Here is a 16,095-nt window from a genome sequence, read left to right on the forward strand (position 1 = left end):
TTGAGGTATAGCAGAGAATGTTTGGTTGGGTCATTCTTAAATATCACACACTAAGAGAAGAATTAAGCTTGGGAAAACAAGGTCAACTTTGACTATTTAACACTTTTGCTTGTGATATTTGAACCCTTATGTTCAGTTGATTCCATTAGATAGAGAAATCAAAGAAAAGTTTGAAACATGAAATACAAGTATCATAGATCCGATTATACTCCTGTTTTAAAAAGCATTATTCTCGATATTGGTGACACTATTCTAGGAAATGTCAACCTGCAAGATTTCTGGTCATCTTTTGAAAGAAATGATAGGACTCCCTTAGCTACAAAGATATTGGAAAGTGGATTAGCCTAAGCTGGAGTTCATCCCATCTCAACAAAGTGTCCCCATCTAGTGTTGGAATGTATGAAGGCTTATCACCCAAATACTAGAGAAGTCATTGCATCAAATAATAAAGTCATAGTTCGATTGGATCGGGTTTCTATTGCCATAGTTTTTCAATTGTCTATCAGAGAACAATATGCCGACATAGACATAAGGATGGCAAGAGATTCGACTTTGTTTGGATTTGGCATCCCTTTCTCACCTAATGCCAGAAGCTGCAGTATTGCTCAGTTCAAATGAGCAAGGTTGTGTATATTTCAAACTGTTGGTCCTAGGATCAAATTGTTTGCTCTGTTAGCTCCAATAAACCGATTTTAGGCTAGGACCGACCTCATTTCAGCCACAACATCCCTCAAATGCTATCAACCACACCGAACGGAAGTGTCCCTAAGTTGGGTCTCTAAGCACCATTAGGCTGTGATCTTTGAGCGGGCATTTCTCTGAGCTTATGTGAGGTATTGACAAAATGTCAGGTGCTATGAGATCGTGCTATCTAGGCATACAACAACCTATCTTAGTTTTTAGAGATTCGAATTTGTTTGATTTTGGCATTGTGATGTCCCCATTTTAGCAGTTGACCAAGTGTGTGTGCATTAGCTTTGTTCTACATGGTCCTGAGGGCTAACGAAGGGTTTAATGGGATCTTGGAGTGCTTTGGCCTAGTCATTTCCAGTTTGGGCCAAAACGAAGTTGATTTACTCAGTTTCAGGCATACTTACTATTTTTAGTAAGTCGGCAGGACATAGTGCAGGTCAATTTTGGTGATTGGATTCGATACTCCTCGGTGAGAGCTTTCCGATGAGCTATCACTCGCATTATTCGGAGTCCGATTGCTAATACATTTTAATGCCTGAAGTTTTATTAAAGTAACGTCTAATTTAATTGTAAAATATTAAAGTGTTACTTTAATATTTATTTTATGGTGATGTGTACCCAAGGGAGACATAAGGGTATTTTAATATATGTTTTATATTACACATCTTTTATCCCACATTGCCCATATGAGTTGAGGGGACCCGTGGGAATAGAATAAAAGGAAGCATTTGTGGCTTCATTAGACAGGTTGAATATGAGAAGAAATTGGTGTGTGAGTTGCAGCTCTGTTCTTGGCATTTGAGGACGTCTATCCTCTCTTGTAACATTCTAGACGTCATTCCCTTGGGGTTTGGCCTTTGGAATTTTTTGTTATTAGCTTCATTATCAGGCAGTTTAGTTGCATTTTCGGCTACAGGCAGATTTGGTATTTTGCTCATATCTTCTTCACTACTTGTCCGACGCTTATGCCGCTTAGAGGGAATGGTATTATGAAGGTAGTGGACTGATTGAAGGACAAAGTATTGTAGCAGCAAGTCCGTAAGCATGGGCTGGAGTATTATGTCAATACTGCTGAAGTAATTAAGTTATAAGGGGTTTAAAACATTAAACGGAGAAATAAGAGGTTGCATGCAAACTGTTTGACAAAATCTCTTTCAGCAAATTGGTTTAGTTTTTTGGGACATCCAGGGGTGCCCATTACAGTGGTATCAGAGCTATAAGTCCTGCCATCCTGTGGAGGTCTTATAGGGAATTTGGAACAGCCGGATAGAGGGAAAAAGTGTTTGACGAAATGTCAAAACACTAAAATCAGAAATTAAAAAACACAGGCTAAGCATTTATGTTTGAGCATGCGACAGGGGTTTTATAATTTCCGCGATACCAGAGCAAGACAAAATAGGATTTCAGACTTGCAAAGCAAACAATCTAGTACATCCGTGCAGGGGGACATTGAATCCAACCATACAGACACAGAGGAGATATTCTGTGATCAAGACAATAATATGGGTGATCGAGATGACAGGAATACAGGATTAGGCGGAGGCAGAAATGTTGGTCCAGATCAGGGGGAGGTACTGTTCCGACAGTTACTGGATACATTAGAGCAGGGGCAGCGTATGCAGCAGGAGCAGAATAAGCGAATGGACATGATGTTGCAGCTCATGGCTAGACAGATGGGTGTCAATATTAATCCAGGTGATGCCAACAACAGAAACAATAACAACGAGGGAAACAATAACAACGGGGGAAACAATAACCATGAAGGCCAAGGCAACAACAATGGTCCTGAGAATAACATTAATGGTAATAGTGGACACGGCAACAATGAGAATGAGGCTGATAACTTTAGACACGTTGCACGCCCAACACGGACTGCGAGCTCAAGACCTCTTCTACCCACTTTCCCACCCAGAGATCCGGTTCAACCAGTAAACGAACCACAGATTACCGAGTTACAGGATCAGTTCAGGAGGGACTGGGAGGCTAGTGGACCAGAGTTTCAGGCGGATATTTCTCTTAGAGATTATATGGACTTGAGGATGAGACACATGCCTAAAGCAGGAGGGAGGAATCAAAACTTTGAGCTAAGGAAGAAAGTTGGAAAACTTTCTTTACCTTATTATGATGCTTCAAGGAAGATGATTGCACGAGCTTGGGTGCAGAAGGTAGATACATACTTGCAGCTAAATCCTATGCCTGAGGAGGAGGCTATCAAGTATGCGGCTATGCACTTGGATGGCGTTGCACATGTATGGTGGCATCATGGCATGGTGACTTTGGGGCATAATCAGATTACATCCTATGAGGAATTCACCGAAACATTGATTGGGAGATTTGACACTAAGGATCTCGAGTTACATTTCAAGGAGCTAGCACAGTTAAAACAGTTAGGTTCTGTGGATGCTTACATTGCCGAGTTTCGGCGTTTGTCTGTACTTGTTACTGATATCTCTCCTAGGAGATTGGTGGTGTTATTTTGTGATGGTCTTGCTGATCCATTACGAGGTTGGGTGAAGGGACATGATCCACTCACGTTAGCTGAAGCAACTAAAAAGGCACGAGATTTAGCCCCTTCAGTATACAAAGGAAAAAACCATTCAACAGATTCTTCCTACCGCAAGGACAAAGACAAAAAATCGTTTTAAAAAGAGTACAGCAAACCCAAAGAAGGATCAAAAGGACTAGACAATGAAACCTTGAATGAACTTCGAAAGAAGAAGCTGTGCTTCCATTGTAGAGAGCCTTGGGACTTATCTCATAAATGTTCTCTCAAGGCTAAGGCAAATCAAATGGAGTATTTTTCAGCAGAAGAGTCAGAGTCAGAAGGGGAGGATCAGCACTCCGATTCAGATGAGGGTAACACTATAGAGGAGAGCAACATTCCTAAGGATGATAGATCGTTGGCATGCTTGACAGGGGCCCAAAAGGCAATCACATTTAAGGTCAGGGGTACTATTTAGGGGCAGAAAGTGATATCTCTTATTGACACTGGGGCTACACATAACTTCATAGATGCACAGTTGGTAGCCAGGAGAGGGTTATAGACAGAGGAGCATGATGGGTTTAGAGTCATGGTGGCTAACGGTGATAAGTTATTATGCACTCGGAAGATATCTAATCTTCGCATCAGGTTTGGAGATGGCTACGAGTTGGAGGATGAGTTCTATGTTGTGGACATGGGAGATTATGATGTCATCCTCGGCATGACATGGATGGCTTCACTATTTGAGTTCACACTCAATCTAGCGAAATTGGAAATGAGATTCCAGCATGAGGGTAGAACTGTGGTACTTAGAGGGCTTTCAGATGGAGGTTGCAGAGTAGTGTCCTTGAGGAGAATGCAGAGACTTTTTCGTCATGATGACATAGAGTGGGCGGCAGAGTGCCACATTATGCCAACTTCACCAGAGCCACAAGAAAAGAGTCATCCACTAGATGTCCAGAAGATACTTGATAGACACGCTAAAGTATTTAGCGATATTCCTCATGGGGTTCCTCCTGACAGAGGGATGGAACATGTTATTGAGCTCGAGGAGGGAGCCAAACCAGTTATGATTACTCCCTATCGTCATCCTAAGAAACACAAGGATGAGATAGAGAAGGCGAGTAAGGATTTGTTGGAGATGGGGCATATCAGGCCCAGTAAGAGCCCCTTTGCTTCAGCAGTAGTATTGGTAAAGAAGAAGGATGGGACGATGCGCATGTGCATCGATTACAGGGCACTGAATAAGAAAAAAATTAAAAACAGGTATCCCATTCCTAGGATTGATGAGCTGATTGATGAGTTGCATGGGGCATGCTTCTTCACCAAAATTGATTTGCGATCCAGATACCATCAGATCAGGATGAGAGCAAAGGACATTGAGAAAACAGCCTTCCGATGTCACTATGGCCACTTTGAGTTCATGGTTATGCCATTTGGTCTAACCAATGCACCTGCTACATTTCAAAGTTGTATGAACCAGGTATTCAGGAAGCAGCTGAGGAGATTTGTCTTGATCTTCTTTGATGACATCTTGGTCTTCAGTAAGACCTGGGAGGAGCACTTACATCATATGGAGGAGGTGTTATCTATTCTGGAGAGAGAGTCATTGTATGCCAAGGAATCTAAATGTGAGTTTGGCATGACTGAGCTCCTTTACCTGGGGCATATCATTAGTGCAGATGGCATTCGGGTTGATCCCGAAAAGATTAGAGCTATTGTAGAATGGCCTACTCCCACAAACCTTACACAGCTTAAGGGATTCTTTGGTTTATGTGGTTTTTATAGGAGGATTGTTAAGGGATTCTCACAGATTGCTACACCCTTGACAGATCTTACCAGGAAAGAAGCCTTCGTGTGGACAGGGGCAGCACAGAGGTGTTTTGAGCATTTCAAGCAGGTAATGTCTTCATGTCCAGTTCTAGCTCTACCGAATTTCACGAAGCCTTTTGAGCTTCATTGTGATGCATCAGGTGATGGGATTGGAGCAGTATTGATGCAGGAGAAGCATCCCATTGCATTCGAGAGTAGGAAGCTCCGAGGAGTTGAGAAAATTTATTCTATCTATGACTGGGAGATGTTGGCCATAATGCATGCATTGGCCAAATTTCGATCATATTTGGTAGGTGGACGTTTTGTGATCAAGATTGATCACAACAGTATTAAATACTTCATGAGCCAGCGTGATCTTAATGATCGACAACAAAAATGGGTGACTAAATTGCAGGCTTATGACTTTGACATAGAGTTTGTCAAAGGTAAGAAAAATGTGGTGGTTGATGCCTTATCTCGGAGACCTCACTTATGTGCTCTGGCAAAGATTTCAGAAGATTGGAGGGATCGGATTATAGCAGAGTATGTCGGAGATGCTTGGGCTTCTGGATTGATTTCAGGTACCATATAGGATGATCGCTATGAGGTGATAGATGGATTGATTAGAGTTCAGGACAGGGTTTATTTGATTCTGTCATCACATTTGAGAGAGGCAATACTGAAGGCATTTCATGATGCACCCACAGCTGGACATCCGGGGGTCTTCAAGACCTATAGGCAGATCTGAGAGTGGTTTTCATGGAAAGGGCTCAAGGATGATGTTCAGAGGTATGTCAGGGAGTGTGTGGTTTGTCAACAGAATAAGGGAGAGCACACATTTCCTGCAGGTTTATTACAGCCCTTGCCCATTCCTGATAGGAAATGGGAAAGTATTTCGATGGACTTCATCACTGGTTTACCACGAGTGCAGGGAAGGGATTGCATCTATGTGGTGGTGGACCGCTTGACAAAGTTTGCTCACTTCTTTTCTATTCCATCCACTTACACAGCAGCACAGGTGGCAGATCTTTTCTTTAAAGAGATATTCAGGTTACATGGGCTGCCCAGATTCATTGTCAGCGACCGGGATAGTAAGTTTATGAGTGCTTTTTGGCAAGAGTTGTTTAGGTTGTGTGGTACAGATCTTACACCTAGTACTAGTTATCATTCGCAAACAAATGGGCAAACAAAGATTGTGAATAAATGGGCGGAAGGATATTTGAGGAACTATGTAACTACACAACAAGAGGCTTGGATCAGATGGTTGCATATGGGAGAGTATTGTTATAACACCACTTATCATATGTCCATCAAGATGACTCCTTTCATGGCACTCTATGGTTATGAAGCACCTAGCTTCATGGATTTAGTTTTAAGGGACAGTAGAGTGCCCAAAGCCAAAAACTTATTGCAGGATAGTCAGGACATCCTGAAAGTGCTCAAAGAGAATATACAACAGGCCCAGAATCAACAGAAATTGTATGCTGATCAGCACCGAATAGAGCGTAGCTTCGAGGTAGGGGATATGGTTTACTTGAGGCTTCAACCATATAGACAGTCATCGCTCAAGAAGAGCGGAGCTGAAAAGTTGAAACCTAGATTTTATGGTCCCTATAGGGTGATTCACAAAGTGGGCAAAGTCGCCTATGAGCTTGAGCTTCCAGAGGGCAATCGAGTGCACAATGTGTTTCATGTGTCTAGGCTTAAGAAAGCCATTGGTCAGAGTGTAGTGCCTTCTGCAGATTTACCCCCTTTGGATGAGGAGGGGAAGCTTGTGTTAGTACCTGAGGCTATTCTGGATACTAGAGAGAGGAAGCTTAGAAACAGGATAGTGAAGGAGTATTTGGTCAGATGGAAAGACTTGCTAGAGGAAGATTCTATATGGGAGAGTGAGCAGGTTATTCAGCACGCTGGACTGAGATTGCTTGAGGACAAGCAGTTTCAAGGGGGGCGGACTGTGATGTCCCCATTTTAGCAGTTGACCAAGTGTGTGTGCGTTAGCCTTGTTCTACATGGTCCTGAGGGCTAACGAAGGGTTTAATGGGATCTTGGAGTGCTTTGGCCTAGTCATTTCCAGTTTGGGCCAAAAGGAAGTTGATTTACTCAGTTTCAGGCATACTTACTATTTTTAGTAAGTCGGCAGGACATAGTGCAGGTCAATTTTGGTGATTGGATTTGATACTCCTCGGTGAGAGCTTTCCGATGAGCTATCACTCGCATTATTCGGAGTCCGATTGCTAATACATTTTAATGCCTGAAGTTTTATTAAAGTAACGTCTAATTTAATTGTAAAATATTAAAGTGTTACTTTAATATTTATTTTATGGTGATGTGTACCCAAGGGAGACATAAGGGTATTTTAATATATGTTTTATATTACACATCTTTTATCCCACATTGCCCATATGAGTTGAGGGGACCCGTGGGAATAGAATAAAAGGAAGCATTTGTGGCTTCATTAGACAGGTTGAATATGAGAAGAAATTGGTGTGTGAGTTGCAGCTCTGTTCTTGGCATTTGAGGACGTCTATCCTCTCTTGTAACATTCTAGACGTCATTCCCTTGGGGTTTGGCTTTTGGAATTCTTTGTTATTAGCTTCATTATCAGGCAGTTTAGTTGCATTTTCGGCTACAAGCAGATTTGGTATTTTGCTCATATCTTCTTCACTACTTGTCCGACGCTTATGCCGCTTAGAGGGAATGGTATTATGAAGGTAGTGGACTGATTGAAGGACAAAGTATTGTAGCAGCAAGTCCGTAAGCATGGGCTGGAGTATTATGTCAATACTGCTGAAGTAATTAAGTTATAAGGGGTTTAAAACATTAAACGAAGAAATAAGAGGTTGCATGCAAACTGTTTGACAAAATCTCTTTTAGCAAATTGGTTTAGTTTTTTGGGACATCCAGGGGTGCCCATTACAGGCATCCCTTTCTCACATAATGCGAAAAGTTGTAGTGTTTAGAAGGTTGTGTATATTTCAAACTGTTGATCCTAGGATCAAATCATTTGCTTTATTAGGTTCTATTGGTTGGGTTTAGGCTAGGACCAACCTCATTTTAGCCACAATGTTCTTCTGACAGTATCGACCACATTGAAGGGAAGCGTGCCTAAAGGTCTCTAAGCACTATCGGGTTGTGATATTTGACACAAATACAAAGATCATGATATATTTTTACTTTTCATGTCTTATTACATCAAAATAAGTGACATATGAGTTTGATTACATGTTCTAATGAATTTGATAAACATGTTACATTTTATGTATAAAATAATGAATGTTCATGTGTTTGATTAATTGCAAGAAAGTAAGATGAAATACAAGTTTGTATGCACACGCTGAACATGTTCATATCATATCACAAATAGTGAGTAATTCTGCACATGATCTAAGGGTAGAAATTGGATGTTTGGATACTCTTTTGGGTTTTATACCTTCCCAAGTTAACCTTCTAGGAATTTTTATTTGGGCTTTAAAAAGAATGTTGTAACATATGCAATTATGGATAATGGAATTAACCTTGTACACTAATTATATAGATGAGAAAACATATGTTTTTTAAAGTAAGGATAGAGTTGGGAATATTTGGTTATTTGGTTTAGTCCTTTGCTTGCAATTTTTTTTTGATAGGTAATCGATTGAAGCCTAGACTATTTATTATTCATTTATTTTTATTGTTAAGATTAATTATTATTATCAAGTGTTTATTTCGAGTAGATTTGAACCCAAGACATCCCCGATGACAGGCTCACAATTTACCAATATGTTGTAGGCTCTTGCCTCTTTGCTTGAAATTTTTATTTATATGATGTAGATATGTTTCTATGCTTTATTTAATAAAATAACATGTTGGAGTATGAAAGATCCTTGTTTCCAAGGATTTTGAGGCGGGGCATTACATTTACTTTAAGGAATGTTTGGCACACAACTAAGAGATCACTATAAACAATCTTTTGGTTGAAATAACCCCCAAGTTTTTTAAAAATATTTTTCTTTTTTCTATAAAATTTTCATTTTCTAAGTTTTAAAGAAACCTTTAGTAGAGTGTTTCTTCAAGGCAATTTTGGAACCCAATTAGAAGATCAATATAAACAATCTATTGAATGCAATGTTCCAATTTAGATAAGATAAGATAAGATAAGATAAATTTATTAATGTCCAACAAAAGACCACAACGTGGGTCTATGGGACTGGAAGCTTACAACAAGGAAAAAGCAGACAAACGGAGCACCTAACGGTGTCCAAAAAAGAACAAGCATAACAAAAGAAGAAGAAAGTATGAAACATCACAGAAAAGATTAGGTATCCATCTTCACAGGAAAAAAGTCCAACAGTGACTGATCTGTGCGGCTACCAGAAGCCCTGTGATGAAGCTGAGTGCCACGAGAGGAGTGTCACTGGCAAAAAGGTCCCCTGTGGGGTCTCACCGATCTGGAACAACCCATGTTAGGGAAATTGTACGGTCGCTTCACACCCCAAGCTGGAGTTAAGGGCGAGAAGAAGGTTCTAATAAGCTATGCCTGGGTTTGACTCCTAGGAAATGAAAGCTGTAAAGTATGGTCGCGAAGCTGTAAGGACTCGCAGAGATAGAGTGCAATGCAACGCTGATCAGTGTACTTGAAAAAATCCGAGAGGGATTTGCAATCTCTAAACAGATAGTAAAATCTCCCTCTAATCTCGTAGTATATGGGGCATCTGAAAAGAAAATGAATCTTAGATTCTGCCTTTGCTAAGGTACAAAGTGTACACACTCGATCCTCTCTAGCAATATGGTGATCGACCTGAATCTGGAGTTTGTGTGAGCCCACCCTAAAGGAGCCAAGGGAGATACACAGGGCATGAGTCCAGTATCTATGTAAGTACTCAGGGCATACAATAATTCCATCTCGGATAACTAAGAAGTGCTCAGCGTAGAAAGCCATCCTTGGACGTAGTCCCCCTGGAGGATCCACCTAGGTCCGTGTGATATACTCCCTGTAAATGTCAAGTCTGACATGCCCGTTCAACTCCTACCAAGAAGGGAATAAATGAGCAGGGGCATCCAATGAGAAATGGTAGGGAGGAAGATGACCAATGTCGATCCCCACTGAACTTAGTAGGATAGTAGCTTGAGCATACCAACTACAGGCTCTAGTGGCACGATTGACGTCAGCAATAGCAACTGAGGAGCAGTAGGCTAAATAAGGGTATCTGTGTTGGCCTTCCTTCGAGTTAGCAAAGCCACGAAGACAGTGGAGAAACCAGATCAAGTCAAAAATGGCTGCAAGTCTGAATGGGTGAGCAGCAAACTCAGCCAAAATAATACTGTGGGGGGTAGAATCGTGACATCTAATAATCCGACGGAAGACATGTTAATTGAATAAGGACACATTTTACCTAAACTCTTGGTTGCATATAATATGATAAACATATCTATATTTTAGATTTGGTCACTGCATCAAAAGATATAACCTAATTAATATAATTAACAATACCCATCAAAACCACCCCCTTTTAATATTTCAATGGAAAGCTTGGCAGGATAATTAAATTTGGGACCTTATTAATGCATACTTTCTTAGCAAGGAACTATTTAAATTTTTAATTTCTATTTTTAAAGTTAAATCCTTGACTTCAGAAAAAAATAGGGATCATTGAAGACAACTTGAACACGATTTTCATGATTAGGAAAGGAGATAATTTTCTTTTATTACTCAAAGCATCGATGTTTGGCCTCGCTCCTAAACTTTTGAAATAAGAAACTTATCCATCGTAAAGGATGACCTTCCAAAGATTCATTCCCTTTCCTTCTCTTATTATTTCTAAAGAAAATATCAAGCATGAGCGGAATAAGACTTAAGAAATTTCGCCTAGGTTCTCTTGTAAGTAGCACACTAGTGATGCATACCAAAATTAACAAGCTCATGAAATCTATAGGCTTGTCATTCTTTACCTTTGAAGAACAAGTGTTAGAATTATAGACCTTGTAACATGCATGCCATATCTTTAAGCCCTTTCAATTTTGACATGTTTGAGTAACTATGTACCTAACAATGAAAACATTCAACTTCTACCAATGCATGTAGGCACATATAGGGACAAGAAAAATTAGATATCCCACTATAGAATTCTAGCAAATTAGATCTATTGAAGATCATTACAAAATTTCCACGTGAAACCTAAAAGAATAGAGACATTGTCAGACATAGGCTTAGGGAGAAAAGAAATCATTTTCAACCCTTATAATGATTTAGCTTTAGTAGGACAACCATGTTTTGAAATAGCTAGAGAAATCATGGGAGGCATAAGACCCATTTCATTAGCTCAATCTATTTTGAAAGGGTATCGTTTTACTATAGATTATGCTTTACAAGATCTTTGACAATTCTCAACCTAGATTGACTAGAATTTCTTCCTCCTCATCCACATCAATAATCCCTGTGTCCTTATCTTCCCCAACAATAATTATTTCATCCTACACGATAAGATGATGATTTTGAATATTGATTCATAAATTCTAAACAACAACTAGAATTCAATGAAAAAAATAGTTCTTGTTTTTTTTGTTCTGACATTTGAAAATGAAGAGACATAATTGTTCATAAAAAATAAAAAGTAAACACATTAAAATAAAATGAATAGGCTCAAGTCAAACCAATCTTTTTATTTGGAAACTTATGAAGGAGAAAACTAGCTTGATATATTGCAATAATTGGTCATCTACATAACTATTAATTATGTTAGAAAAAAAACATAAGACATAAGTACAATAATTGTCTCTCATAATCTCATGTATTCCTCTACTTGCAACACTATCTTTAGAACTCATCTTCCTACTACTTTTCCCACGTCGTGCAAGTGCTTAGAAGAGTCTTTGCCTCCTATTGTGTCATTTGTGGGATCTAGTACTACTCATGCCCCCACTATTGGGGGTTGTTGATGGGTTTATTTTTTTTACTTTGTGTGTGCATGTAAATGGTGGTGTGTTTGGGCTGATCTTGCTTGATTTTGACAACCCTACCATTGATGAAAGGACATCCAATAAATATTTATGCTTTTGTTGGTGTTATTAGTGGTTATGCCCCTTGAAACTTGTTACTACTATTGGTCTTCAAATATTTTCTTGTGTGGCTAGTGTTATTGTTGCTTGTCCTGGTAGAGGGAAATCTTGCTCTCTTCTTTGTGCCAAAACCTCTCTTGTACTGTGTGGTAATGATGTAGTGAATACACACACTTATCAACATTGTGCAACCATGATGAATTAGAGGATAACACAATCCTCCTTATTTTCACATAATTCCTCGAAGGAATAAACACTTAAAGTATCATTGTAACTTAATATTTATAAGTTACATGGTTTCATTATTCATTTTATTAATTAAAATTAGTTGAATATTAGCATAATGACATACTCATCCACAAATTCTAATTCATAACAATCTACAAATTCATAAATCAATATAATCAACATAATGCCAACATATAGAAACCCTTACATCTCTGCTCATTTCATGAATTGTACATGTAGGGAATATAATGTACCATTGACTTTATTTTTATTTTAAAATCCGAGTAAAACACATTTTTATATATTTTCAATTAACTAAGAAATATGACCAAACAAATTATCACACAAACCCTATTTTTTAAATTAATTTTAAGACTTTAGAATAAAACTTTTTATTACATTTCATTTTGATGTATGCATAAATGTACAAACTATTTGTTTATTTTTCAGCTGATTAAAATATATGTTCGATGCATTAATGTCATCCTCATTCAAAATTAATTATATGTATGCAATATTCAAAATTAAATAAATAGTAGAAGAGAGGGACCCTATCATTAAACATCCAATAGCTGTGATAGCACTTGTTTATTTAACACTCACACTTGTTGATTTTATGCTTAAGTTGATATTGACAATATTGTTCCAATAGTTAGAACTTTAAAGTTTTTATTGTTAATGATCTTTGACCACTAAAATAATGAATCAAATGATGACTAATGTACATTAATAAAACAAGAATTAGTATATATCTAAACCTTTTTTTAGAACTATTTAAAAAATTTTATATTATAAAATTTAGTAACCTGAGGTTATATTTGACAATGTCCCCATAAAATCTTACTTATAAAACTTGCTTAATAATCTATACTATTAAAATATTAAAAATAGTTTGAAACCCAAAAAAAAAGAAAGATTATCTTACTAAATTAGCCTACCTTAGATACCCTTGTCACCTTAGAAAGTCCTCTTACCAAATTTATTTGGGTACTATCTGATCAGTCAATAAACTTTTCTATAGCGCAAGTTCTCACAAACATCTTTGTTATCTCATCAATCACGTATTCCACATTATCTATGGCGCTCTACGGGCAGGCATATGCAGATGCGAAAAAGGACAGTAGAAACCAGCGTAGCCCAATTCTATTCTCACCGCCTGCCGGTCTTTATTCTGCATATCTCTTACTTGATGATAACAATGATGGCACTGCATTCGCCACCAGTTGTTGGGGATTTTTCAAAGATAACCTGCGAGAATTGCCATTTCCCCAAGACAAATGCTTAAAACTCCAACACACAACAACTACAAGTGATGGTGAATTTTCTCACACAGAATATGATATAGTGTACTTTATACCTGTTTTGGACCTGCCCATCTCATCCAATTGCTACTATGTCGTGCGAGCAGAGGGCAAGCACAAGGGGTAAGGAATTTGTTCATTGTGGGGAATCATTCCTCTTGAAAAATCTATAAAATCAAATAGAAACATTTAGAGATTGAAAGTTATATTATCCTTGCATTCTATTGCTTAGTGTACGTAGTTAAATTATGTGAGTAAATTTATTAAACTTTTACAGTTCATGAGATATTTGTCTTGAAATTTATAAAATTTAATTGTATAAAAGTTTTGTATCATGTTTCATGATCTATTATCAAGATCTTGATGATAAAGAATATTTAGAATAGTGGAAATAGTAAGATGATTTTGAATTACATTCTATGATCTGCTATAGAGATGATAACGAATAAAGAGCAGCTAAAATAGTAAGATGGCTGACTTTTGCAACTTGTTGTTTCTCAATTGCATTGTATAAATGTTTTTACATTAATATTTCAAATTACGCTATGTGATCCATCATATGAATGAACATAACCAATTGAATTCAGAAACAAGAAATTATAAATATCTTATAAGTTATAGAAATCTACTTATTTTTAAGATGTCTGATTCTTATCTCGCCCTCTTCTTTGAATTGCACGCTCTCCTCCTTTCACCTGAAACATCTTCCTTTTATTTTACCTCAACCTCAATTTGTAATCAGTCATCTTAATACTACAACCGCTTTTATCATTGATGAGGAGATAACAAGGACAAAGCCTATAATAGGCTCAATATTGGATGGAAAGAAGAAACTGAAAAAAAACTACAGGGAAAATACCAAATATGAATAACACCTTACGGGTTACATGTGTTCATTCATGGCAAGCACATAGGGATGCTGCCTTACCAAACACATGTTTCTTCAAATTGTAGCCCATTCTTGCAAATGGCCATGAAGAGAGTAATGTACATTCCTCCTACCCGCTTTCCACCACACTTAGACCACTTCACACGGTGTTCATGTGAGCAAGAGGCATTTTTGCCCAAATAAACTTTCAGAGGTTCTTGTGTGAGTCTGACTTCGTACAGCAATAACTTTTAAACCAAAAAAACAATGCTACTTCTACTTTATTCAGAACAAAATAAAACCAAAACCAAGTAGCAAGAAAGCACTACAAATATTATTTATTTCATCTGTTCAGGACCGGATAATAATCTTCTCAATATCTCAGTCCTTCACACAAAAAAGAAAATTTCTAATCATACCCTCCCAAAAGATTTCGGAGAGAATTTATAAACAAAGCCAAACAATTAAGAACTGGTTTTGGCAACCACCAGACTCATAAAGGTTTTGTTTAAACCTTTACTAAAGTTATAACAAAATATTAAATTAAGCCTTAAAATTAAACACTACCCCAAATGCAATGCAAACCTTAAAATTTAATTTAATAACAAAAAATATTTAAACACCATCACAATTGCAAACCAAAAATTCCTGTGCCAGCACTTGCTCCTGCAGCAATCATTTTGATGATAGATTACATAGTATAAGTTTTGAGATTCTCAATACACAAGTATATTGAATCCAAATATCTGAATAACTACTTACCTGTTCATTGTGTGACAGATTAGCGGAAACAGGCTGTAGTGGAGAAGAGATGGCGACAATTTGCTGCTGTAGATGTGTGAAAGATGTTCGTCCTAGACCTTTTCAACCCACTAACTCACATCAACGTATGCAGATAATCTCCTCAAGCAAGTATGAATTCACATCAAAGTGGATGGCGTCTGATGGTTTCCCACCCAATTTTTTGGGAAGGCATGGTTGGGGTGTGACACCTCAAGATAAGCTTGGTAATCGTTTTAGACTTTCTCATGTTAGAGGGGAAAATGCTGAGTTGAGAGCACAACTTCCTCCCTTTAATTTCTCTTTGTTAGAAAGAAGGCCCCCTGTTGTTAGAGTTGGGGAGTGGTACTGCCCATATATCTTTATCAGTGAATTGGGTACAAGATTGGAGGGTCCTAAGATTCAGTTTGTGGAGTGTCCTTTCTATAAGATGGATCTAGCAAAGTTTTGGGAAGAGATATATTCTACTCAATGTATGCTAGAAAAATATATTGATGTGGACACAACCTTGAAAGTAGAAGAAGCACTATTGTTTGGAGAAGAAGTAACCGAGGAAATTAAAGATAATGAGGGAAGTGTTTTGTTTAAAGGTGTAGGGAAGCAATCTGGTCTGAAACTTAGCTGGCCCATCATTGCCAAAATGAAGGGGGATTAAGATAGATACGGAATAGAACGAGGAGGAAAAAATGTAAGGGTGAAGAAATCATTTAGAGGGTCTGGGATGGAAGTAAAATTCTCCTGTTATGTTGTGGTGGAGAGATACGTGTTGAAAAGAATGACTGGTAGTCTTCTATTCACTTATTCATTTAGAAATCCAAACCAAATACAGGAGAAGTTGGAAGTATGAGAAACAAATGTTTAACTGGTTTTATGTTCTCTGTTTTGTTTGTGGA

The 16,095-nt window shown here is 38.0% G+C and overlaps 1 protein-coding gene across 1 annotated transcript; it reads left to right on the forward strand.

Moving 5' to 3' along the window:
* Positions 1 to 13,330: 13,330 nt before the first annotated feature.
* LOC149557876 (uncharacterized) lies at positions 13,331 to 15,857 on the forward strand. The gene is made up of 2 exons (XM_089830486.1): positions 13,331 to 13,677; positions 15,203 to 15,857. The coding sequence occupies exons 1-2, from the start codon at positions 13,331 to 13,333 to the stop codon at positions 15,855 to 15,857; spliced, it is 1,002 nt and encodes a 333-aa protein (XP_089686612.1).
* The last annotated feature ends 238 nt before the right edge of the window (positions 15,858 to 16,095 follow it).

The sequence above is a fragment of the Cupressus sempervirens genome, chromosome 5, assembly GCF_028749045.1.
Source record: "Cupressus sempervirens isolate cs-2001-9-10 chromosome 5, ASM2874904v1, whole genome shotgun sequence".
In the NCBI taxonomy this organism is placed as follows: Eukaryota; Viridiplantae; Streptophyta; class Pinopsida; order Cupressales; family Cupressaceae; genus Cupressus; species Cupressus sempervirens.

Excerpts from the sequence above, each read along its gene's own strand:
- LOC149557876 (XM_089830486.1), top strand. The coding sequence starts at position 13,331 with ATGGCGCTCTACGGGCAGGCATATGCAGATGCGAAAAAGGACAGTAGA. Across the intron at positions 13,678-15,202 it reads GCAGAGGGCAAGCACAAGGG|ATTAGCGGAAACAGGCTGTA; the intron begins GTAAGGAATTTG and ends ATTGTGTGACAG.